The 26,375-nt window shown below is 38.8% G+C and overlaps 2 protein-coding genes across 3 annotated transcripts; one reads left to right on the forward strand and one right to left on the reverse strand.

Annotated features, from left to right (window-relative positions):
- Window positions 1-810: 810 nt before the first annotated feature.
- On the reverse strand, window positions 811-12,119 carry pax1b (paired box 1b). 2 transcript variants are annotated; one of them, XM_040018005.1, is made up of 5 exons: window positions 11,851-12,119; window positions 9,590-10,174; window positions 5,802-5,950; window positions 4,288-4,555; window positions 811-1,254 (listed from the first exon to the last, which is right to left on the reverse strand). In XM_040018005.1, the coding sequence occupies exons 1-5, from the start codon at window positions 11,852-11,854 to the stop codon at window positions 1,190-1,192; spliced, it is 1,071 nt and encodes a 356-aa protein (XP_039873939.1). In that variant the 5' UTR covers window positions 11,855-12,119; the 3' UTR covers window positions 811-1,189. The 2 variants fall into 2 exon arrangements, with proteins under 2 accessions (XP_039873939.1, XP_039873940.1); XM_040018006.1 differs by having other exon boundaries at window positions 812-1,254; window positions 9,590-10,169; window positions 11,851-12,110.
- Window positions 12,120-22,235: 10,116 nt separating this feature from the next.
- nkx2.2b (NK2 homeobox 2b) lies at window positions 22,236-23,434 on the forward strand. The gene is made up of 2 exons (XM_040016839.1): window positions 22,236-22,434; window positions 22,887-23,434. Exons 1-2 carry the CDS (start codon window positions 22,236-22,238, stop codon window positions 23,432-23,434), a joined length of 747 nt encoding a protein of 248 aa, XP_039872773.1.
- The last annotated feature ends 2,941 nt before the right edge of the window (window positions 23,435-26,375 follow it).

Consider the following 26,375-nt stretch of genomic DNA (forward strand, 5'->3'; position numbering starts at 1 on the left):
CTATTAGATTCTATGTTATTGTGTTGCATGTCTCAGCTCTCAGACGTCAGCTCTCTGCTTCCCAGTGTCAGAAATATAAATCCATAATGTGGTCATTGAAAAGTTTAACTGAGAATGTTCACTTTTGTTAGCAGGATAATACGAAATAATTATTGTAGAGACTTCCATTAACTATAAAATGCATCGGGACAACTTTCACCGTGAAGCTATTTTTCTAAACCAACCAAGAGGAAGAAAAAAAGGTCGTCCAACGGTTGTTCAGCGATGAAACATTTGCTGCAGGCAGCAGTTACTGTGGGATAAGATGAAAAGACAAGATATATTGTTATTGTCCCAGAGCCAGAAAATTCTACACAGGTGACAACTTTTAACTGAAAAATAAAAAGTGTGGAATTTACTCAGGCTCTCAGACACACCAGGTATGTCTCAGGTGGGTCAGACGAAGGTATGTTTGGTTATGTTCAAACAGACAGACGAAGATTTCGTTAATTATTGATGTTAAATACAGAACTAAATGACATGGAGTAACCTCAGGCTACATTCCATATTTAAGACAAAGCCAGGAAAAGACCAGACTTATTATCAAGTACTCTTAAATATATGCTGTGCTTAAGGTAAACAACAAAATCTACCTGTACCCATAAATAGTGTCATTAAACTTCAATTACAGGAGAGCCAAACTCATTTAATGCATTTAAAAAAAGACAAAACAATTTGGATAATAACACTAATTAATAACTACAGTTTTCTAATGATAAGATTCTTATCTGATCCATTTTAATATAATATGTTGAAAATATTTTCCTCCTAATGCTAAAATAAGCACAGATGCATTTTTGTTGCATTATTAAATATTTATTAAGCAAATGTATAGAAAAATATATATACAGCTTTGCCAAAATACTTTACAAGAATTCAAATGCAGCTTAAACATTCTCTTTTGTGGCAACAACATCAAATTATATGGAAGACAAATTAGTTTTATTCAAGCTAAAAACATTTTTTTTTAGGACTTTCTCTGGTCTGTTTCGTGTTTTCTTCCTTCACCTTTTCATCACTAAATAAAAGTCCCGATTCGGACAGATTGGTTTGTAGTTCCAGCACAGTCACAGCTCAGTTTGCCACTAATCTTCTAAAACATGACCCTAATTAAACATCGCTCCAGTCCCACTGCGTTTCCTCCACGTCGTCACGAGGCTGAAGATAATCTGTGAGCAGAGTGATGGTGTTTGTTCAGGGGAAGTTTCCCTTCCTCTGCAGAGGAAACACAAGAAATAACCCATTAGCAACATCGTGACCATGTTTCTCTTTTACCGGCATTCAGTTTATTTTATCGAGATTAAACAGCTCTTCTCTAATCAACTATGCACACAGTCGTATCAGCCTAACGAGGATTCCGACTTTATTTGTGGCCCATCAGTCTAGGAAGCCCTTTGAAACCCAATTATTTGAAGGATTTTTAATAGACACTTGTTGGTCAGAGACTTCTCCCTAAGGGAATTAGAAATCTAATCATAAAGGGATTTGTTGGCACGGATAAAAAGATGATCTATTTCATGTACGTAATCTAGTTTTGTATCAATTTACATGGGTAACTTGGTGTTACTGTCATGACAACAGAGCTAGCATTGAAGTCCACGTGCAAGATAAATATACTCCTTCTACCACTGAAAGCACAGGTCACAACAGCCTTTAGCATCCACACAGTAGCAGACATAGAAATGATTATCCCACATATAATTTGACCTGAATCGGGGCACATCTAACACTTGTGTGTTCAATATTTGGCCTGTTTGTTTGTTTTGGTGCAGTTCTTCTTAAAATGTACCCCCTACAAAACACGTTTTTTCTTAATGTCAGTTTTCATTGTACAAGCTGGGCAGAGTAAATACTCTGGTAGCGGCATCAGAAGTCATAAGTAGGACATTGAAAGCACAAAACTTAACAAAGAACTTCACCAACTGCAAAAATGAATTATAGTTTGTGCATGGACTTGCACGCACGCCTCTCTATTCTTTGATATTTTGAAAGCCATTTTAAAGAAACTTCACAGATAGCTCAATGGCTTAATTAAAATCAAGACCTCAGATCAAAACACACCTTTACTCTAGGTACGAGTGTACAGACAGGAGAAAGAGTATATCTCCAACTGATGGACAGAGATGCTACAGAAAGAAAGACTGAGTTCTCTGTATTAAGTAAGTAAGTATTTAAGTAAGTATTTTATTCAACCTTCCTTTAAAGGTCGTCTCTGGGTTTTTAAATTCATTTTGAGTGTGTTGTACTGAAACCTGCCACCCAGCCTGATCCTCCTTTTAAAAAAAACTAACTTCAAAGGGATTTTTTGGTTAAACAAAGGATAAATAGGAATGATCTGTTTGTTGATGGTTATCAGAAACTGGTTCTGTGGGCTTCGTGTTTTTCAGCAGTTTTAATAAGGTTTGACGCTGCTGGTGGGAAATCAGATTTGGCTTCATTATTTCAGACGTCTGCCCTTAAAATTTCAGAGTTTCATTTTCATTTGGTTTTGCAGTACATTAATGTTTTGTGTGTTTTTTATTGGGGTTTTTATTCCCTACTAGATTTGTTGAGGCCAAGTCCTGAGGATGAAAAAAGGCAAACAGTTATGAAATTCATTAATTTTTATCAAACTTAATCTGTTTTTGTTAGAAATGTACTGCTAACAACAGTTTACACAGAAAATGTGTGGATTATGTCAGTTTTTGCACAGGACAGCCAACTAACTAGAAAGGAAATGTTATTTATTCTGTGAAAACCAGGAGCTATTTCTTCTGTGCAATTTGGGGCTTTTTTAATCTTAACAAAACCGTTTTGTTTCTTAAAAACGCACACACATTAGTGGTTGTTGAGGAGGAAAATGCAGCTTTTAGCAGAAAATAAATTCTCTCAGATGTTTTTATAGCTTAAAACACTGGATAGAAGCACTGCGGCTTTTTAGAGAGACAGTTTTATACATCTGTAGTTTTCAGCCAGGCCACAAAAGTCAACTTTCTCTTTAGCTTCCATCCTACAAAAGACTGAAATACTACTGAATATCAACAGTGGGCTGGCAGAGTAATTGGGAATCTGCGGGGCAAAAAAATACAGCACACTTCGGGAAACCAGTCATATTATCGCCCTAAAATAAGTTAGGAAAGAAGGAATAACTAAAGCCCAATTTCCAAATTAGCCAGTTTGTCTAAGAGTATAGAGTCTCTTATACGTAAAACGCATGCTCTGTGGCATGTGTTTCATAAATCCAGATGAAGTCGTGTATGCACTGCATTGTTTTGCTGTTACTTGGGTTCTGGATAAAGGCTTGGATAAGAAAAACACCAGGCTGCTAGATTTTTGGGCCACACAGATGATCGTGGTTTGCGTGTCAAGCTTTTAAAATGGCGCCGGTTACTGTTCAGGAATTACTTGTCTGACCAGCAACAGTTAACGATAACGGAAAGCGTCCCACAAGGTTTGGTTCTAGGTCCACTTATTTTTGCAATTTACTAATAGAGCTAATGATTAGCTAATGATCTATAACTTGTACTAAATGAACATAAACTGTTCTTCAGAGCAAAACACAATGATGGCTAACTGCCACATATCCCCAATGCCTAGTGATCTGACACTGAGACCATTCAACTGAACAATTTTATTAAGATTTCTGTTTTTGTTGTTTTGGAATTAGTACAAGTTTGCATGGTTTTCCCATGGTTGCATCGATTATCTCTGGGTACCTCGGCTTTCTCCCACAGTCCAAATACATGTGCAGATCACATTAACTGGTGATTTTAAAAATTGCCTGTATGTGTGAATGTGAGAGTAAAAGGTTGGCAGCCCTGCGGCAGACTGGTGACCTCTCTAGAGCATACCCTGCCTTTTACCTGGTGGTCAATTTAAATTAGGGATTATAAACTGTTTGACTCTGTACCCATTTAAACTGTATTGGTATATTGTTTGGTTTTAATGTGTTCTCTTTTATCTTATCTACATGATTATTTTATGTATTTCTTTTCTTTTCTACTCTCAGCTCTGTATGATATCAAAGAGCTTGTTTCATATGAACTGAGGGGTTTGAACAAGGCTCGGTGTAACATAAACAGTGAAATAAGCACAATGGTTTCACTTTAAATTAAAGCCAATAGGTCATTAATATTTAGTCTCAGAAATTCCCTTGTTTTTCATCACAGCAGTGGGGGTCTGCTAGTTTATCAGTAACAGTAAAAACATCAGGACCAGATGTGGTGCTACACAGAACTGGCTCGAAGGCGACGTCTGAGTCACTCTCACCTTCTCTCTGTGAAAGTTTGAAAGACATGGAGTGGAAATCTGCAGCTTCCTGTAGTGCAGCTGAGCTGGGATGACTCAGACTCTGAGTCATTCCAGGGCTCAGACTGGGGGTCATTCTGGAATTCAAACTGGGAGTCAGACTGGAGGACTGGGGCTGCCAGTGGTGTCCAGAGTTCATGTAGTTGGTTGCAGGGCCTCCATACACACAGTACTGGTTCGGCGGAGAATATGCAGAAGCTGAGAGGTAACCCGGCAGGCCGGATGAAGACTGAGGAAAACAAGGGAAAAAGGGAAGGTTTTAATCCCACTTGATTTGAAGTAACATTCCGATCAATCCATTATCTTTCAGGATGATTCACATGCCGACGCTTTGCATCAACTAATTATTGTTGTCGATTGATGCTTGGATCTGGTCTTACTTTAAAAATGTTGTCACTGACATTTTTTCTCAAATTACCTCGATGATGGCTTAAACATTCATTTTGCCCTTTAATAAATATTAAAAGGTTTTCTCATAAGTGAGTCTGGTCTACTCGTTTTTTGAAAAGCCATTAGGCTGAAATGTACGTTTATTTTAAAAAAATAGTCCTGCATATCTCCCTGATCACAAACGCCTTTAAAGCTTTACTTTTTTTAACTAATGAGATTTCTGGAGGACCTTTGAAGATCTTCCAGTTTCTGATTTTTTTTAAATTGCACAGTCAGAAAATCTCCCTAATTTACAAAAAAAGAGTAAAAAAAAAATACATGAATAACAATTTAAATTTTTTTTTTAGAGAAATAACTCTTTCTCTAAATGTCCTTGTTTTCCCTTTCGTTCCAAAGTAAATAGTAAAATACTCCCTTTTGATTCGTCCACATTACAACAGCTGTTCTATAAGCTCTGTGCACATCAGCAGCTGTTAGAGGTTAACACAAAGATGAAATTAATGAGCTAAAGACACTTGAGACAACCTTTTAAGAAAATCCAAGAATTTAGGCTCCTTCTTCAAAACTTCCACTGGAGTATTTCTAAGTCTCAGTTTAACAGCTGTTTCTACTTTCCCCGAAATACTGGAAAACATGAGAGGGGCTGGTGGATTGTAGCCAATCAGGGCTCTCCTCACAATCAGGACTGACAACTATCATCAAAGCAGAACAAGCAAATGGCAAAATAGCAGCAAGTAAAGCAAAATTCAGACACAGAAGGTTTCTGCCTTTAATAAATTCATTCGTGTGCTGTAAATCACACTTTTATTTTCCAGTTCATGTAAAGCCTGTGACATGTTGACCAGTTTAATTTCATAGTCAGAATTTATTCCTGTTTTACTGCCAAAATAAACATAAAAGTCATATTTTATTTGTACCTTCCTGCAATTAACTCATTCACTGCCATTGACGTCTATAGCCGTCAATTGCAGTGAATGAGTCAATGGGTTTAACTCATTCACTGCCAATGGCTGGCAGTGAATGAGTTAAAAATGTTCCTTGTGCAAAAAAACACTTTGTTAGCAGGAAATGTTCAGGCTACTCACCTGCTGTGGATATTTGATGTCCAGTTCGTTGTTGGGTTTCTCGACTCCATTGATTCCAGACGGAAACGATCTACTGCTCATACTGGTCATGCTGGGAACGCTGGTCCATTCCTCCATTTTGGCTGGATGTCCATCAGATCCAGGCACACCTTTAAAAAAAAAACATGTAAAATGATATAGCTCATAAAAAATTATACAGTCTTAATGTTTTTCATTGCAAACTGATTCAGCAGAGATCAGTGGGACAAGTTGAGAACCGATGTTCTAACAGTTAGAGTAGTCTTTTGGTTCATCAGACTAGAGTAAAGTCGTTTGTGCAAAACCTATTAAATCAAATTTCATAAACTTGTTAGAGGAACAACACATTAAATATTGATGTAGGTCAATGTTTTTGAAAGTACGTGATAGGTAACCGCCCGGCAAAGGATATTTGAGAAAGCACAAGCAAAGTGGCTCATATCAAAAAATAAGATTAAATTAGTCCACTCAGAGTACATTTAAGAAGTAAATAAAAACATAATAGAATTAAAAAGTTTAAGGTGGAATAAGAAGACAAGAAGTGGAGCCACTTCTGGCCTGCTTCAGGTTAAGATTAGCAATAATAACACATATTAGGGTTTGTTGAAGGACAGCAGTCGAAGGCTTTTTTGTAATTGTTAACCAAAACTCTTATGCACGACAAAATGCTTCAGTTAATATTTTTCTAATTTCCACATTATTTAATTTTGGAGCAACACCAGGAACGCACAGGATAAATATTACTGAAACAGAAACAAAATAAAAAGAAATTGTGGGGAAAAAATATAAAATTTAAAAGAAAAAGGTGCTGGAAAAGGTGCTGTACAGACAAACGCTTTGGTTAACAGCGTCTCTGATGGATTTGAGGCAGTTCATTCCTCTGTGGCTGCAGAACTTCAGTAGCTAAAAACATTTTTCTGTGGCACCTTTCACCCAAAAACAATAACTTCAAACTCTGCAGGAGAGCAACAAGCCGAAACATCCAGGCAGAGTCATAAAGAAGTACCGTCATCCTCCAGAAGAACAACAAGAGCTGCAGCAGATGGTCTGACCCTGCAGAGCCCTGCGCAGCAACATGGAAACTGTCTGGATCACACGCACACTAAACCAACAGACGAGCGCTCTCAGAAACCTCCGTGCACTCCAGACTCCACTCTCTGGTAATATCTCCTGGATCTGGTTTGCATGCAGACATTGCTGACGTAGAGTGGCTGGCTTATTGTCAGTTTGTGTTTCTCTAATCACATGATGGAGGGAGAAAATAAAATAAGGAATAATTTAGTTTTTACTGCATTCTATTTGTCCAGTGTTAGGTGTGGTAAGGCAAACATTTAAATGTATAATAGTTTGTTGCTTTAAAGATAAATGTGCGCTGCGCAGAATTCGACAGGATGGATTTACTTAGCACGACAGTTTGATTGTTGAGGAGCATCACATTGTTTAGACGCACCCTGAATGAACGTACTGCGAATGTTTGTTTGTTTGTTTTAAATGGCACCGATTTAAAATCATTCAGAGAAATAATGTGAAAGCATGAAGCCTCACGATCCAAAGGTTAAGACAGAAGGACCACAGACGTAACTGAATACACATCAAAACTGTATTTTTGAGGGTTACATGTGAGAATATTGTTGCTAGTTTGTTTGGCAGGGAACCGTTAATGATAACTATACAGGCTGGGGGGGGGGGGGGGGGGGGGGGGGGGTTCAGTCTGTATAATATGTGAGTACTGAATGAATAAATAAATATCAAAATGATCTCCGGGGCCTCACATGTGTTGAATCAGTACGTGCTGCACATCTTAATAATAATAGTAATGGATTGGATTTATAAAGTGCTTTTCAAGGCACTATTCATTCACTCTCACTGGTTAAAGCAAGCTACAGCTGCCCTGGGGCAGACTGACAGAGGCGAGGCTGCCATATCACGCCATCTGGCCAACACCAGTAGGTAGGGTAAAGTGTCTTGCCCAAGGACACAACGACCAGAACAGAGAGCCTGGGGATCAAACCGGCAACCTTCCAGTTACAGATGCGCTTCCCATCCCCCTGAGCCACGGTGGCCCAATCTAAAGCCACATCTTTAGATAGTAATACTGAGGAGTTAACCTGACAGATAAAAGTGACGTTAACCTGAAACTCATCCACAATATGTTGCACTCAAATCTTCATATATGCCTTCATATAACTAATATGTACTTGGCTTAATGTCTGTCTGTCTGCTGATAATTACGTCTTGAACTGTGAACAAACAGGAAGTGTTTTCATTTTCACTGAACACCGGCTCATATTTAATGAGGTTGGTGGAGTGTGCAAAGACCAGTGTCAGTGATGGATGAAGTCTGATATGCTACACATAGTTTAGCACCCGTCCATGAGCGCTGTCAGAAAGCTAAACAAAAGTTTTTACTGGGATCTGTTTCCTTAACTACACGTGTGTGGAAAACAGCTCTCAGTAAATAATATTCTGTAATTTTTGATTCGTTTCCAGATAAATCAGAGCGGGTGCTGTTACAGAGGAGCTTTGTGGATCGAGACGTTTCTGTGAGGAAAAATAAAGCAGAGCTGAAGAAGATTAATGATCTAGATCAGATGTGGAGGACGATGAGCTGCTCACAGACTTATTATAGTTAATTTTTTATTTAATAAATCTTTATATTTAGTAATTTCTTAAGTGCTCATCCACTTCAGGCTGATTATGCCTCGGACAGGTAGGCAAACAACCATTCACGCTCACGTTCACACCTACGGCCAACGTAGAATCACCGGTTAACCCTAAAGCTCGAGTGGCCAGAGAAAACAAACACACGGCCTACAAACATCACAGTTTGCCACAGAAAGGCCAGTCCAGTGAATTCAAACACCAGACCTGGGCTTGCTGTGAGGGGACAGCGTCAACCACTGAACCATCGTTCGTTTGATCTCAAACTTCGACAGTAACTGTTGACAAAATACAAAAATATCACCTCATCTATATTCAGCTGATTCCAAACCAGATACTTTCAACCAGAAATACGAGTGTTTAATATTTAACATGTGAATCAGGAACAACACGACAGCACGACTAGATTGCAGTGAATGATGGTCTTTAGACTTTGTTAGTTTATCAAAAGGTCACTGAGGTCACAGTGTATGAATAACTTATAATCTGTGCCTCTCATCTGTTGAAATGTACTCTCAGAGACAAGATGATTTTGGAAATGAATATTTCACAGTTTCATGTTGACAATTTAAATGTACAAGAATGATCTAGTGAGGAAATAAATAAACCCATTTTTCTTATTTGTAATAACAATAATAATCTGCTGATTCACTCACCCACCCATTAAAGACATTTTATTTGTTAATTCATTTCATTTTCCCCATAGTATTTTTGATTTAAACTAATTTTACAGAAAAACTCATTTTAATCTACAGTGGACTAAAGTTATGTTTCATTTAAAGTCGGGAGAACTTTAAGGTTTAGATTCAAACTTTTAAGGTTTAAATTAACAGAAGGCTAATTATTATACTAATCAAACGTATTATTATTATTATAATATTATTTAAAAAGGTAAATTTTAATAATTTTCATCATGTAAAATCAAACCTTATCAATTTTTAAATAATTAATTTTACTGTATTAAAGATATAAGTAGAATAATTGGTTTGATTTATTTGAATAAACCAGCAGATCTTTTAAACAAAATTTAAATGTTTTAATGCATAAACCCGATTTTTAACATTTTTATACTGAGTGTTAAGTGTGAAATATAAAGACTCTCCACCAACCTCCCGGCTCCATGAAGGCCCTGATGCCCAGGAAGTTGTGCCAGCTCCGCGGCAGGCCGATGTGTCCCGCGGTGCCGCTGCCGGTTCTGGTCCCGGAGGGGGCCCCGGGCCCGCTGTAGGACGGGTACGGGTAAACAGGGCCGTACTGCAGCGGGGCCTTGATGCCGTCGCACGGTCGCGGCTGAGAAAGAGTCCCGATTTTATTCCTGAGGATGCGGCTGATGGAGCTGACGGAGGGCACGTTGTACTTATCGCACACCCCGTCGGACAGCAGCCGGTCCCGGATCTCCCAGGCGAAGATTCCCGGGTCCCCCTGCTTGTAGTCCCGGATGCTCTTCACCACGGCGGGGGTGGTGACCCGAGGCTTGCTGCCGCCGATGGCCCCCGGCAGGATGGAGCCGGTCTCGTTGTAGCGAGCCAGGATCTTGGAAACACAGCCGTGAGAGACCCGCAGCTGGCGGCTGATGTCGCAGGGCCGCATACCGAGCTGCGCCAACTCCACGATCCGCAGGCGCACCGGGTTCGGCAGCGGGCGGCCGTTCACGAACACCCCGCCGAGCTGATTCACCTCCCCGTAGCTCTGCTCTGCAACACGGGGGGAGAGGTGTGACCGAGCCGCTCGGGTGTAAAGCGGGAGCAGGTTTAAAGGCTTCGCAGGAAACATCTTATTATTATTTTAAGAAAGTTATAAACCCTGTTCTCAAAATAAACGTCTCCGTTAAACGACGTTAAATGTGTGACCGTGTTAGTTTTTCCTGATTAAACATAAATCAGATTTTAACTGTTATTTAAATGATAAACATTAAACAAATGACTGAAGATTATTTAACCAGAATAATGATTACATTTATTACGTCATCCATGGCATTAATACGTGTTATTAACGTTAATTTAAAACTTTTAGTATATTTTAGTTTAATTCGCTTATAAAATATGGAAATAAAACAAACATTTTTAAGCTTCTTTATGTGATATCTACTTGGAAAATAAATCCATAACAATACACGTTTTATTAAAGTTTATCTCCGAAAAAACGACAAAATTTGTAATTTGTTTCTGATCTTCTGTCTCAATCTCCAGCTTTTTTATACTAAACACGTAGATTAAAATCATTTAAATGACTGAATGTTTAACGCATTAAATGAGGCTGAGATTTTACTGGCTGATGAGGCTGATGTGTGTTTGTGTGCACAGATTAAATCCACTCTTCAATTATAGATCAGATTTTCTTGCTAACTCTACATGCAACTCAGCTGAGGATTCATCTGTGGTGTTAGTGCAGCGCTGCACTTCCTGTTTGTTTCTGCTCATCTGCTGTACTAAAAGAATCTTCTTATAGCTTAAAATTCAGCCTTAAAACTTTCTGGCTCCATTTGAGGAGATTTCTGGGTGTTAATAGGACAAAAAAGCTTTTCGCAAGTTGGCAGCAACAATGATTTATTTGAGAATTTAAATCACTGCTGAATGAACCAGTTTGTCCTCTTAATACTTCGTTTATGTTCCTCTGACAGTCATGTAACAGTCATTTAAATGCATTCACTGGGGTCTAGACTCTCACTTTGTCCTCACTGTTTGTGCACGTCTATCATCAGTCAGAGGCATTTTTTTAAACCTTATATTTATTGTTCTTGTTGCCCATCATTAGCACGCGCTCTTCATTTCACCTGCAGCTTTCCTGGTTAGATAAATGAGGAAGGAAGGAGTTTAATTTGACTGACTGCAGCAGACTAAAGCTCAGACACGTTTCTGCAAACACTGAGTGATAAATTCATAAACTTACTTTAAAAAAAGCTCATCTTTGGGAATTTCTCATCAACAGTGAAGAAGTGAAGAACATGCTCCTTGCTTTTCATGTTGTCTGTCTGTTTTTTTTTTTTATCAAATATAATTCTTGCCTTTACCCTGCATAATCTCCGGTCTACTCTGGATTCTTTTATAGGTGTATGCATACTAACAGTTGTTTTTTAATATTTTAATATTTATTGAAAGTGTTATTAATGCACAACAACAGTTTAAAGAGGCTGTAGCACACAGATCAGCTCATTTTAGTTTAAAAGCACCTCGGCGTCTTATTTTGTGTTCACTTTACTTGCTGCTGGTATAGCTACACTGTGTCACATTTTAAAAGATAGTCAAGCACCAACAATGCAGCTTTTCTTCAATAAAACACTCCAGAAAAGATGAAATCTCCTCCAAATCTCACATAAATCCCTTTTCTCTTCTTCAGAGTCACCTTCAGGTTAAATCTGTATCAAACTCACCCATCAGCTGCCGTCCACAACGTCTCACCGCTCCACCATCCAACCCTCCGACTGCAGCCTGCAGCGATCTGAAGAGATTTGAACCACCACCACCTCCTCCTTGTCCTCTTCCTTCTCCTCATTTCCTGCTTGCAGGCTGTCATCAGAAATACGAGAGTTCCTGAAGGGCTCTGAAAGCTGGATTTCTTTTCTCCCATGTCCACATGTTGACATTGAACTCATCTTGAGCTGTTTATTTCCCCACAGACTCAGAGGACAGCAGCTGCCAAAGGATCTGTTTAAAGGACGACACAACACAACGAACATACGTCATTGGAAAGAGTTTGTTCAAAGCCACTCTGTGTGTGCATGTTAAACAGAACTGACAGATAAATAATAACATAATAAGGCACCACAAATTATTTTTTAAAAAGTCCAGAAATAAACAACAACAACAAAGCCAGGCTCATTACAACTTGTAATTTTTTATACTTTTATTTATGATCATTGATTCAACTGCAAAATTAAACCCACCTGTAATGTACGCAGTCCAAACGGGTGACTGAACACAGCAGGTCAAATTCCCATCGAGTCACAAAGTGCACAGCAGTGCTAGACTGCTGTTCCACAAAATCAGTCCATTAATGTAATTAAACACAAAACAAAGAACAGGTTGTTTAGTACCAACCGTCATCCTCCTGCAAAACTAAACCAGCATCTAGTTAACAAAACCTGCAGTTCCCCTGATGCCCACTTGAGGTTGCCTCTAAAAACGAGTAATTCCTCACAGACTCCCTCATTAAAACACTAATTTACAGCTGAAGTAAACGTGTTTACAGAACTGACCTCTGTAGATTGTTCCCCCTTCACAAAAAGTGTATAAAGTTTTCTTTATTTATTTGATCTGAACCTGGTGGGTACTGCAGTGGTTGCTTTGACTGGCAGGTGAGCTGACACAGGCACGTGTAGCTGCAGTCGCCTGGTTGTCCTTCACTCAGTAAATGAGCATGTAAAAGCAGCCACTGTAGTGGAGTCTCTCTATGTCTGTGCATTTTTATTGCAGCTGTCTGATTAATATTATGACCTGCAGAGTTTTATTAAACTGTTATTTCGCACTAATTAGCGCCTATCTGTGTCTGTGTGCAGCACCTGTACAGCTTTGTGAAGCACATTAGCACCTTCTTATTGATACAAGCCAACTTCTGGTTTTATTGAATGCAGCACAGCAGTGGCTAAAACACCCATCTTGAGGCTTCAAAATGCAGGGCCAAAAACCAGCCGGTGACACCACGTCCATCTATTATATACAGTCTATGGTGCCAGCATAGGCAGCTGTAGTCCTATAATTTGAGTCGCTGTGCTGCACTTTTGAATTCCAACCCCATGTGCTTAGCCCCTTCAGTGATTTGGTCATTTTTTCTCTTGATCTTATTCGGCCCATGACACCAGCACCTGTCACTCCAGAGGCACCCAGAGATTTTATTTTTTACAGAATATATAAACTAATAAACAAATCTGTTTCATTAAGCTAAAACTGCTGAGCAGTATACAAATGATTAAAATCATTTCCAACCTTAGCATTAAAGTGATATACAATAATATTGATCCAATAATATTCTGTCTGATCAGTACTTTTACTTTGGGTTCTTTAAGTATGATTGATGTGAAAACTTTAGCTTTTGGACTTAAGCAGGATTATAACTTTTACAAAGTACTTTGCAAAACAATCATAACATATGAAATGTAAAATATGAAAAAACCTTTTTCAGGCACTGCTTCAGTACACAGGCTGCACAGGAGCCTTGAAATCGTTGTTTCTCAGATTTTAAATATTCTATTTCCTCTTGTACGCAGATATATTTAATTACCGCTTTCTTCCTCATCTACACTGCACATTTCAATTACACCAGACTTTTGTATCTTGGTTTGTATCTTTTGTATCTTGGTGCTCCTAAACCAAGGGAACTTGGTTTGAAAGCATCCACTGATCTGTTTTTCCCTTTTATTTATGATTCATGTTTTAAATTATACATCTTGCTTTTGAGCTGTTACAATCTCAACATCTGAATGTTCACTTGGGATTTTAAATTCCACAGTTTTAAAAGAATATCTGTGACTATTAACTGCCACACTCAGTAAGAAACGCTAAATACTGCCTGACTGACTCTGGTTTCTAATGTAGCGGCGCCTCCTTTTGGAAGATTGCCTGCATTACAGCTCCGCTCCCACCTCACTGGAGATGAGATCCACTGTTACTGTCTGAACATTTAAACACCCAGCAGGGCTTCACTGGCCAGTTTTGTTTTGCCACATAATTAACAAAAAATTAAAAAAATAAAAAAAATCAGAAACTACAAGACGCCCCCTGCTCACAATGATTCGTCCATTCATTTTACATTCAAGTTTTTCTCATTACAAACCTTTACAAACCAAGTGTGTCTGCTATTTGGGATTTGTACACATTTCTTAAACTGATGGTTTGCTGTAATAATAATAATCCTACCAAACAGATCTCTTACACAAATCCAGATTTAATCAAGTGTCAAATGAAGTTAGGGGAGTTAAAGAGTTCCTTTTGTGTTAGTAAGTTCACTGTAAGCAAAACACACAACAAATCAACACAATATAAACTTTCTGTTACACAGGAACTAAACTCTGTAAGGAGGTCCACGCCGTGAATTTGTCATATTGAAAATATTCTGTGGTTCAGATGGATCCCTGATCTTCAATTAATCGTATTATGAAGGAAATGAATCTCTGAGTCTCTGGGAGGGTGTTGTTTGTCCTGGATTTTTAATATCCAGCCTCAGTGGCACTAGCTGCAGGTCCTTCCCGAGACAGCAGGGGGCAGTCTGAATTCATAATTGTGCGGCATTGGACTGGATATCCATTTAAAGCTTCCAGCAGGGACTTTGGGACTCTCTCCTTCTCTAAAATGTTACATTTTACAGGTTTTTAAATGAATGCAGCTCAATTTATAATTTACCTTTTTGTTCTTTTTGTATTAGGGAGCATCTGATGTTTTCTCCAGGTGTGTAACTTTTGTTAATAGTCAATGGTGCAATAGACCTCAATACTTGAAATGTTCAATTCACTTGTATTTTTATTTTTATTCCTATTTATTCTATTTATCCCCTTCGTATATTTTATTTATATATGTCTCTGTATTTATATATGTGTGTGTGTGTATATATATAATATTCTGTAACTGTAACTTCTGTCGGTGCTGTGCTTTTGGAAACCGAATTTCCCAGAGGAACCCACCCGAGGGATTAATAAAGTTTTATCTTATCTTATCTTATCTTAAAGTCTCTGATATCCATGAGAAATTTTGCCTTTATCAGGAAAAAAAGGACATAAAATATGATAGGATGAAGAACGGTGGATCCAGGGTGAACTTTAGTCAAAAAAGTCACACTCATTCAGCAGTGTTGCACTCCATATGTTAATCCCTTTTATTAGTGCACTGTGTCCCATCAGGGGCCGACCCACAATTTGAAAGAAAGAAACTAAAGGAAGAAAAAAAATGTATCAAAAAAAGCTAAATGTGACCCTCTCCCTTATGGACTTTTTTTTTTTTAATTCTGAATCAGATGCTGATTAACAGATAAATCTAAAAATATAAATAAATAAATATTATGTATAAATATAAGAAATAAATAACAGTTTAAAAACTATATCACAATGTGTGTTTTACTGGTTTCTCCTCAGTGAACCAGTTCATCCAGTTCCTCTGTGCAGCGTGTGAAACGTTTTACACTGCAGCTGCATCTAGTGAGCATATCAGAAAGAACTTTTCAGCCCCCTGTTTCCATGTATTCTTTCAGTTTGGTGTCTCAGCTGCTCTTTTATGTCACATTTATCCGCGTTAAAGAGGAAAAAAAAAATATAATATTCAATGTGTTTGTTTGGAGGCTGTAAATGTGGTAATTATGTTTTATTATTTTACAAACAAAATGAAAAACTTGAACCTGAATCATTGTGTTACCAGCTGACATATGAGAAAAATAAAAAATATATTTTTATTTAGTTATATAGCGACTTCTTAATTCACTGTTCGAGAAACTGCACTCTCAATTTCTATTTTTTTTATGATTTAACACTTCATGTTTTATTACCATTTATTTTCTTTTTAAAACTGAATTTTACTGTGAGTGTTATTTTATTCAAATTCATTGTATTTTATGTATTTATTTATTTATGTTAATTCATATGTGTGTGTTTTGTATTTTATTGTGATTTTGTTTATGTTTCATTTTGATTTCTTTTATTTTAACAGATTGTTACCAGTTTTTTGCCTTTTTTCAATCCATTTATTATTATTTTAATTCCTTTTATTATCACATTAAGATGAGTTTGGTTACAAGTTTTACTGCAAATTATTTTTAATCTTTTTTTTAATTTAAATATTTTATTTTTTAGTTTAAATAAACAGAGGCTAATTGTAGATATTGACCACGGGAATGGGTTAAACTGCCGGGTGTGTGTGTGTGTGGTCATGAATAAAGAGGAGAGTCTATTGAAGGGAGCACGATGAATACCATGACAACTCCCAGCAGTCTCACATGTATTCCCAGCAGAAAAAGAGTGTGTGTGTGTGTGTGTGTGTGTGTGTGTGTGTGTGTGTGTGTGTGTGTGTGTGTGTGTGTGTGTGTGTGTGTGTGTGTCCGTCCATTATAAAGTGTTCGGGGGGAATAAATGGGATAAATGTGGAGGCTGTGCGGTCTTTGTGGCCATGGGCTCGGCGTGTGTTTGTTTGCAGAATTCGACCACCCAGCAGGAATTTACACACACACACACACACACACACACACACACACACACACACACACACACACACAGCTCATATCTTTGTCACACATCTCACACTCAAAAAAACTGAAGACCAGCGCTCAATCAAACTAACAACTTTCAGAAATGATTGGGACGGTACCCTCCATCATTTTAAATCGTCAATCTGATCCTTCATTTATCTGCTACAACTTGTTTTTAGCCATATTAAAATACAAGGATTTATAAGGAATTTGCAGGATTTGGATTAATTCCCACTAACACCTGTAGGTTTTCCGGGCCTATTAAAAAGGGAGGAAAAAAATATTTTCATCCTGAAACACAAAAACAAATCAGTTCAAAAATGAAAAGCAAACAGCGCTTTGTGATATTACTGTGGTTACAAATCCTGACTATGACTTTGCTTTTCAATATTCTCTTCAGCTGAATTTTTTGAATCAATTACTTCTAACATTTTATTGACTAAACGCTCGTCTTCACCTCGTGGGACCCACATTTTGAAAAGGAACAGAGAGTAAAGTGAACAAAAAACTACATTTAAAACTGAATAGACAAATAAAAATAGACTGACTCGGTGGTGAAGAGATCACACTGCCGTGCTCCCACTCATTAAATGAAATGAATCCACAGATATGTTAATAAACCAGAAATCAAACAGACTCTGAAGCACTGACTCTTTAATGATAAAGGACCTGAAATTATCAACTAAATCTCCAAGCACCCTTCAGCTAATTAACAGGAAGTGTTTTTTTATTTGAAGCTTTTAATGATCCAAATCGCCACTAAAACCAAACCTAGCAATTAGCTGCATTATGCAACTCAACCACGAACAGACAGGTCAAAGATTCAGCTGATGCTTCGAGAAGCTACGCAGGCTTCCCTCGGTTCACTCATCCAAACAGATATTCTTAAAGGAAAGCCGCCAGAGAAACACAGAATTAAACATCTTCAGCCACTATAAGAACAATGGACCCCTCTAAAGATGGCACGGTGCCCGCAGAGATCCCATCTCACCATTACTGAGACAGTCTGAGGTTACACACTTAATGCACCAGTGTGTAACCTCAGTGACAGTTCAAGTGACAGTGCCCTCTATTAGAGCCGTGGTCCACAAAGTCTACAGAGGCAGGAGGTTGGGGTGGATGAATGGGTCAGGTGCTCACTGGGAGATGATAAACTGCACATTGGGACACTGCAGGGCTGCGGTCACATAAGACATGCTCATGAGCCAGAACACCATCAGGAACGTTTTCTTTTACACCACTTGAACTTTCATTTTATTTTTTTCACTGGCCTTTTATTTTTGGTCTTACTTTTGGTTTGGGTTTCAGAAAAAAAATGAGAAATGATCCTTCACAGAGCTGTTTTAAGAAGCTGTGCAGGTGGTGGTGGTGATGCACGTCACATGAATATCAGCAAGGAGAAAATGATCAACTTTTACTGTTTTCTTTTTGTTTGTTTGCTGTTATGTTTAGGCACTAAAAACGGTTTTTCATGGAGAGGAATTTGGATTTTTGTCCCTCAAAACCTAGACCCAAGGATGAAAAGACCAAAAGAGGCTTAAAATTGATTTCTTAACCATAATGAAAATGATATTTTAAATAGTGAACATCAGGTGGGGTTAAACAAAAAAGAATTCAAACACTCAGGAAAGTCTTTAGTGAGGTCACAGATCCAAGCAGCCGAGAGCCATTTTTAATTTAACTTCTACTACCAGACATCTTTTGGTTGTTTAATAAAACTCAAGTTTAGACAGTTTAATTATTTTAATTTATTTAATTACTTGTATTTCAATATAAGTTAATAATAACAGGATTTGGTAATCTGGGAATAACTTGGTGAAAACTGCTCATTTAAAAAAATAATCATAACTACAGCCTTTTCCAAAACAAATTAATTACTTACCCCAGTGAGGGTTTTTTGTTTGTTTGTTTTTTTGTTTTTTGAAAACCAAACCTTTAAAGAAAGAAGCAAGGGAGTTTTTTAAATTCCATATCCTTCCTCCAGCATGCTCTTTTGGTTTGAATCAGATGGTGGGCGTGGCTGTTTAAATGGCAGCACGACTGCTACCTCACAACAAGAGGTTCCCAGGTTCAAACCCTTCAAAGTAAAACCCTTCTATGTGGAGTCCGCATGTTCTCCTGCGCTTGTGCAGGTTTGATAGGAACTCCGGTTACGCCTGCACGCTAAATGAATGCAGCCCACAAAAAGATTCTTAATCACAGGAGTTTAACTTCCTGTTTAAGATAAAGGTTAATAACACTGGAGATCATGTCACACTCACCTATTTCTTATGCTTGAACCTATGGCTGTCACAATATCTGATTAGTCTGGTCAAAAAAATATTCTCAATAAGACAAGAAATACTTTTTTTTGCCACATTCAAGAAATTCTACTCAAGAGAATATTTTTTAAAGGTCCCTTAAATCCACATATAACTTAATTTATTGGCTTTTTTCACAAATAAAAAATTAAAGGTCCATGAAGGTGATGACAGTATGCAGCTATAACTGTGCAGAAACATACAAAATGGACTATTCTAAAAATATTTATCATCTATGCAGTAATGTCATTATCATAATTTATCATCCCTGACAGTTACCATGACGCCCCCGACCACACCAAACTGACTCGTTTGGATTGAATTAGAAAAATAATAAACTGTTTGGTTCTATTTCTCTAGATCTCTCAGATCTCCTTGAAGAACCCCTGAAAATATTTTAAATTATTCATAATAATTTCTCAAACTGCTCATCCAAAAAAAGTTCATTCTGTATTTTTGAATGGAATAAAAAATTAAGCACGTGTCAGTATGAAAAAACCCTCACATGATAGTTTATGCATTTCTGCTTGTGCAGATGGAGGTGGCTCGGAGCTTCTCTCCATCTCTGCACTGGACTTCACTCTCAGCCGATCTCTGTAACATTTCTTTACTTCACTGACGGCACACAGATGATTTCATACAAACAAAATCCAACATGAACACGTACACTGGCACATTTCTATCCGTAAAGACATGATCCACAAGAATGCGCCTCCAACGGTCTAATTGCTGCACCTCATCATAATTATAAGCAGCTTTCTTAGTGCAGATGATGTGGTATCAGGAGACTAATAGAAATAAAGATAACTTATGTTAAAAGTTAATATTAGTCTTGGATTTTCAGCAGTCCGTGGGTGCAGATGTTCGCACTGTCGCCTCACCGGCTTTGACCTCAACTGTGAGCCATTCAGAGCTGTGAGTCTTCGGTAACACTCCATTTCTGGTCATTAATGAATCATAATAAACTCAAAATCATTTAATTGGTCCCAGTTTTGCATTTTTTTTATGACTGATCACAGAAACATCACAACAAAGAAGAAACTAAATATCCCCTGTTGATGCTATTTTTTATGCCTTTATTGATACAAATAATCTGACTGAGACTCAGCGTCTCATTTACAAGAGACAATTTGGCAGTTGTCCTACTTAAGGTGCAGGTGTAGAGTTGAAGAGAGACGTGCATTTCTGTATTTAGACAACATGAGAAACTATTTAGAAAGCTGCTAAACTCAGTGTGTAACAATGCTGCTGATACAGGAGGGTCTTTTCTATACTAATAATAATATTATTTGATATAAAATACAAGTTTGGATCTCATTCGAGTGTTGTAGGAACTTAATTTTTACAGACACACACACACATACAGTGCTGTGACCTCCGTCATGCACACAATGTGATAACCACAGAGGAGCCAGAAGAAAGGAGGAGGATGTTTCATATTAACACATTTTTCCTTCAGAAAGTTTGAAAATGAGTAGGTTGTAAGCCACTTTGTCCCCATTTAGAAGAGTTGGTCTAAGCTTGAGAACTAACCCTGAGCAAATATGGTCTCATCTTCTAGATTTCAGTGAGATAGTCATTCTTTTTCCATCTCAGAATACCGATATGTGTGACTCGTTTTGTTTTGAACATGTTTAAAAGTCAACGATATTTGAAATTAAAATAATAGGACTTCTCATTAAAAGTGAACGGATGTAGATTAAAACAGCTTCCAACAAAAGACACAAAAACAGGCTAAAGTCTGGACCCGGGAAATACAGAAGAATAAGTCATAAACAGAAAAATATATCAGACATGTCATAAAGTCATAACTGCAGACCAAAAAGGAGAAATCGTAGAAACTTCAAACCGATTGCATCGATCAGGCTTCAGGCAGAAAACACAAAGAGGATTAAAGCGGCGCAAATAAAGGATTACAAGAATTAAACAATAAGACAGTAACAAGCTGAAGCAATGAGCCCAAGTGTGTTTGAATCACTGAGCCAATCAGTGAGTGAGTCAACACTGTGACTCTTCATCCCAACAACAAACATGCTCGTCTTCTCCAACCTTTATCAGTGCAGACTGGTGCTCTGAGGGAATCATCATAAAATTATTCTCAGTGCAATTACTTTGTTATTTGGATTTTTAATACCAAGTTTGAAGACAAGTGGTTGTGGATTTTTAATTTATTTTTATTCATTTATTGAAAGAAATTGAGGTGGTGGACTGATGACAGCTCAACTTTTAAACACCAGAAAATTTAGAAACCACATTCTGAGGTTTTTGAGTCAATCTGCTCAGATTTGGACACTTTTAGGTCAAATAAATAAAATGTTTCAAATTTTATTCACAGAATATCATTTCTGCCATAACTTTGCATTAAATTACAGATTCTTCATTTTTTAATGATGATTTACAAATTAACAATGTAAAAAAAATGGCAGATTTAAAAAAAAAATAAATAAACAATATTATTAAAATTAAAGTCATTGTTTACAAAAAAAAAACCCCAATACGATATTAAAAAGAATAATTTTGTGGCCAAGGGTTAAATCTATGAATATCAATAAATCAGAGAAGTTATTAATCTAGTCATTCTGACTATATTTTTTTCTAAATGTAATTTAATCAATATAAAAACATTTTTAATCTCTTTATTTGAATAAATTATTTGATGCTTTGTATATTTTATTAGGTATAATGGATTGTTTATAGCTCTAATGTAGAAGGTTTAGGGATTTTTTCAATTTACCGAGTTGATACTTATGGTCCTGCATAAATAAATAAATAATCCTCAAACATTTTTGTTGTGTCTTTCTTCTCGCCGTTTGCTGTTCAGACACCATGAGGGCATTTTGATGGAAATACTGGAGATTTTCTTTCTGCGGTAAACAGGAAGCGGATCAGTGGCTCTAACATGTGTAAATGCGTCGCTTCTTTCCTTCTAATCCTCCATCATTAATCATTCATCTCCTCCCTGACGCTCCGACGTCTCTGTTAATGCACTGCTCCGTTTTTTTTTCCTGCACACCCTCATCCACTTGACTCTCGGGACCCGCCTCCGTCCTTTTTACCGTCACACACACACGTTAAAAGGACGTTGCCACACTGTCTGAACGTCTTCCCTCATGTATTTTTCATGCTGTTAAACCCTCTCCGGTCGGCCCGTGCAGCTCCGGGCTCCCCTCTGACGGCATTCATGGACCTGAACCCTCCGCTGCCTGCTCCTGTTTAACGGCAGCTCTTCACCCTCCTGGATACGAGCCCAGAACTCTCCCCTTCTTCTCGTCTCTCCCGTCCTCCCCGCGTCATGCCGTTTGGCGCCAACGCAAAGACGGGGTTCTCCGTGCGGGACATCCTGGACCTTCCCGACTCGACGGGGAGATGCGGGTCCGGGACCGAAGAGACCGAGGAGGACGACACCGAGGAGGCCTCCACGGAGGTGTCAGGCGGCCGGGGCTTGTGTGAGCGCGCCGGTGAGCGTTTGGGCACGTGGAGCAGCACATCCGGTAACCTGCACTTTTCACGTGAGAGACTTCTTTGATTTTAATGACTATAAAAGTTCACGCGTTCACACTGACCGCCCTCGTCCTTGCTGCTCCAAATCTCGAAAATATGTGAAAATATGCTTAAATATGGACATTTCCGTCAAATAATCGTGAAACAGCCTCCTAAAAACTGCGTTAAATGATTATTTATTTACGTTTCTACTTGTAACTGGATCGGGTTTTTTTTTTAAATCTGATCCGCTAAACTTCGAGTTCAGCTTCTGTGTCGGTAATTCAGCTTCTGACATTTTTGATCTCTTCACTTTTTTTCTCCCAATGAACTTAAGAAGCTTAAAGTCGCTTTGCTGGTTCTGTTTGTAAAAAACACACCTGAGCTCAAACCAGTCACGCCATCAATCTGCCACTGAGTCTCAGAGAGTAATCAGATTACTTTACTGTCTCTCTCCCTGCAGTGCACGGGCTGTCCTTGGAGCCTCGCGCCGATCCCAAATCCCCGGAGCTGTCTACGGATGAGTCCCCGGACGCAGAGCGGGACGCGCGGTGCGCTCGGGCGCAGAAGGCGCGCGGCAGGAAGCGGCGCGTGCTCTTCTCCAAGGCGCAGACCTTCGAGCTCGAGCGCCGCTTCCGACAGCAGCGCTACCTGTCTGCCCCGGAGAGGGAACATCTGGCCGGGCTGATCCGCCTCACGCCGAACCAGGTGAAGATCTGGTTCCAGAACCACCGCTACAAGATGAAGCGCGCACGCGCCGGGCACAGCGTGGACGCGCTGCAGCTGCTGTCGGCCCGCCGGGTCGCCATCCCGGTGCTGGTGCGGGACGGAAAGCCGTGCAGCCGGGCTGCAGCCAGCGAGCTGGAGGCGACGCTGAGGTCCGGCCTGAGCCTGCCGCTCTGCGCCTACTCCCCCCTGCTGCACCCCGCATACGGCCCAGAGCAGCACCCGGGGGTGCAGCAGCACCCAGGGATGCAGCAGTTGGCGCACGTGTACCACTGGAGCTGGTGAAGCCCGGCGTAAGACTTGTGCGTGCCCTCTTCGTGAGATCGTAACCGGCCTTCTGCCCTGTCAGAATATCATAAAAACCGCTTCGGTCTCGAAGTGAAATCCGTGTTTTTTGAAAGGAGTTTGGCACAAATTTTAGAGCGTTTAATTCTTGTAACCAAGGAAACGAGTTCACACATGTTCATCTTCTTTGGTGTCTTTGGTGACCTCGCTCAGACGCGCGAGCCGTCTAAAACTACCCCGCCCCCTGTAAGATAGAACTGATCACAGCAAATGTTTTAGCAGTTTTTGTGCGATTTATTCTGATGTCGTTTACGTTGTGTTTGCTGCAACAACAACAAAGTCACTTTTTTCTGAGAGATGTTTTTCGTATGTGTTTCATAAATCTATTTATAATGTTGCCCTGTGTAATAAACTGGTTATTTATGGCGGTAAATAAAAATCTGAACAGAGGTGAGTCGTGTGATTTCAGCCTGTACTGGCTCCGCAGGGCGGATCCTTCAGATCTCAAAGGATGAACAGGATTTTTTGTTTGTTTGTTTGGTTTTTACATGGGCTGCTGAATTCGAGATGAGTAATTGCGGACCCCCTGCAAACAAATGAGTCTTTTTTTTCCCCTTATTTCTGTGATTTATCTGCAGGACAAGTATTCTTTTTATAAAAATGCTCATTTCGGTCCTTCTGGAACATTTTCTAAAATACAAATTACACTGAAGTATCCAAATCCTCAATTATCTTTAAAAAAAAATCCTATTTCTGAATGGGCTGAAACCTGGGTGACTCATTTCTGGGCCCCTGCAAACAAATGAATCAATCAAAATGAGTCATTTTGGACCATTTGGTCCTAAAATCCCCCATATTTAAAAAAAATGTTTTATGTTATTATTTTAAACTTTTTTTTAAAATTATCATTTCAGTGATTTATCTGCAGGACAAATCTTGTTGTTGGGTTTAAAAAATAATAATTCTAATTTCAGCCCTTCTGGAACATTTTCTAAAATATAAATTACCCTGAAGTATCCAAATGAATCCTCAATTATTTTAAAACTAAAAAATCCTTGGTACATATCGGAAAAGGTATAATTCAGGTTAATATACTTTGCTCTTTTACATGTTTTAATGATGATGGTGATTTTATAATGACCCAATTTTTTGGACTTGTGAATCATAAACATCAGAGCAGCCCGAGGATCATAAGGAGTATTTAAGGCAGTGATTTCCAGACTGGGGGATTAGGACCCCCCAAGGGGTCCCAAGATAAATGTGATGGGTCACGACACAATCAAAAGGGAAGCAAGAAAAAGACTTATCCTTTTTTTCTTCTTAAGCTTTGCATGATCTTATTTTTTAAAAAGATAAACATTTTCATCCCCGCGGTGAAACAATCTGCAAAGGCTGCAATCATTACAGCATTCAGCTCTAAACCATGAGACCCACAGAGGCTTCGTTTAGTCCTTTGAAATTAAAGCTGCATGACCATCTCTGCACAGCGGGCCATTTAAGACCTGCAGAGGTTGGCCTCGGGTAATATGAGTAATAATCACTTTCTTTGGGAATATGAGCGACATAAAAGCTGCTTTAAAGCAGGTCAGGATCTATAGGTCACAATTCAGCCTTAATAACATCACAATTTTAGCTGATATGCAGCTGAATTCTTTTATTAATAAAATCCCCAGCAGCTCATTTTCCAACGTGATCTGGTTCAATTTAAAGGAATGCTTTGGCACTGAGATTTGCAGAGAAATCAATAAGCAAGTGTTCAGTATGAGGGCATGCATACTCTCTGTCATTCCCCTGAACAATAGGCGTCACCACTCTGATAAAAGCTCCACGTGAGCCCTGGTAAAAGAGGAGAAGAAGTCTAAACTGGAAGAAGAAAAAAACTTTTTTTTCCAAATTTCTTCCCAGAAAATCTCATAATTTCAAACTGTTGTGACATCACTCCCTGTCTAACCTATGAAACTCCGAGCTTCTGCACTGATACTTCATTCAAATGGCACTATAAAACCCCAACACGATCTGACACTCGTGCCTGCAACCCAGAACCTGCTCGAGGTTATAAAACTGAGGCGCACGCATGGCTCAAATGACACCAAAGAGCGACATATGCCAGCAGATGTGATTTGCTTGTGGTCACCTCGTCCTGACCAGGAAAAACACCGGTGCTCTACAACGCCGCAATAGGAGGTTAAAATGGAATGGATGCTGTCTGGAAGAAATGCACTGCAAAGTAGCATGTTACTGTAATCACATTACATTTTTCAGTAACGCAGTAACGTAACACATTACTGTGCTAAAGTCAGTAGTCACATCACTCAGGCTCCTCGGTTATCAGATATGAACATCACTTTTATTTTCACTGCATGAAAGAACAGCAGCTTCATGCTGACGTGAAAACTGCGTCCAGGACAGAAACAACTGCACTACCGCTAACACCAGCATCTGCACACAAGCTAACGTGGAGCTAGCCAAGAACACAGAGTGATGCTACAGCAGAGTATGCTGATCCCCAGCCCGGCAGTCAGAGCCCGATCCTCAGGCAGTGATGTTTTGGCTAAGATGCGATCACATTTAAGGAATGCTGTGTCGGTTAAAAGAAACCAACGACTCCGCAGCTGGCTGGAAGAAGCAGTGAAAATGTGCCACATTATTTATTTAATTGTTTATTTATAAGATGCCATTTTAATAACTTTAGATGTGAAGAAAGCAGAAAGGTCTGAACAGCATCTTGGCTTCTTTTATTTCCTTAAAACGTTCATTTTAATAAAAGCAGTGTTTCAATCTTTAGAATCACTAAACAGATTCATGAGAAGAACCCACAGTTAGAATATGTAATAATAAACATTTTAAGTTTTGAATTGAATCATTACCTGGAAACAAATGGTGTGCAGATCTTTCCCCTGCTTTTGCAACACACCATCCTGACCAGCTGTAAGAACATTTA

This window comes from Simochromis diagramma, unplaced genomic scaffold, assembly GCF_900408965.1.
Source record: "Simochromis diagramma unplaced genomic scaffold, fSimDia1.1 OVJJ01000802.1, whole genome shotgun sequence".
Classification (NCBI taxonomy): Eukaryota; Metazoa; Chordata; class Actinopteri; order Cichliformes; family Cichlidae; genus Simochromis; species Simochromis diagramma.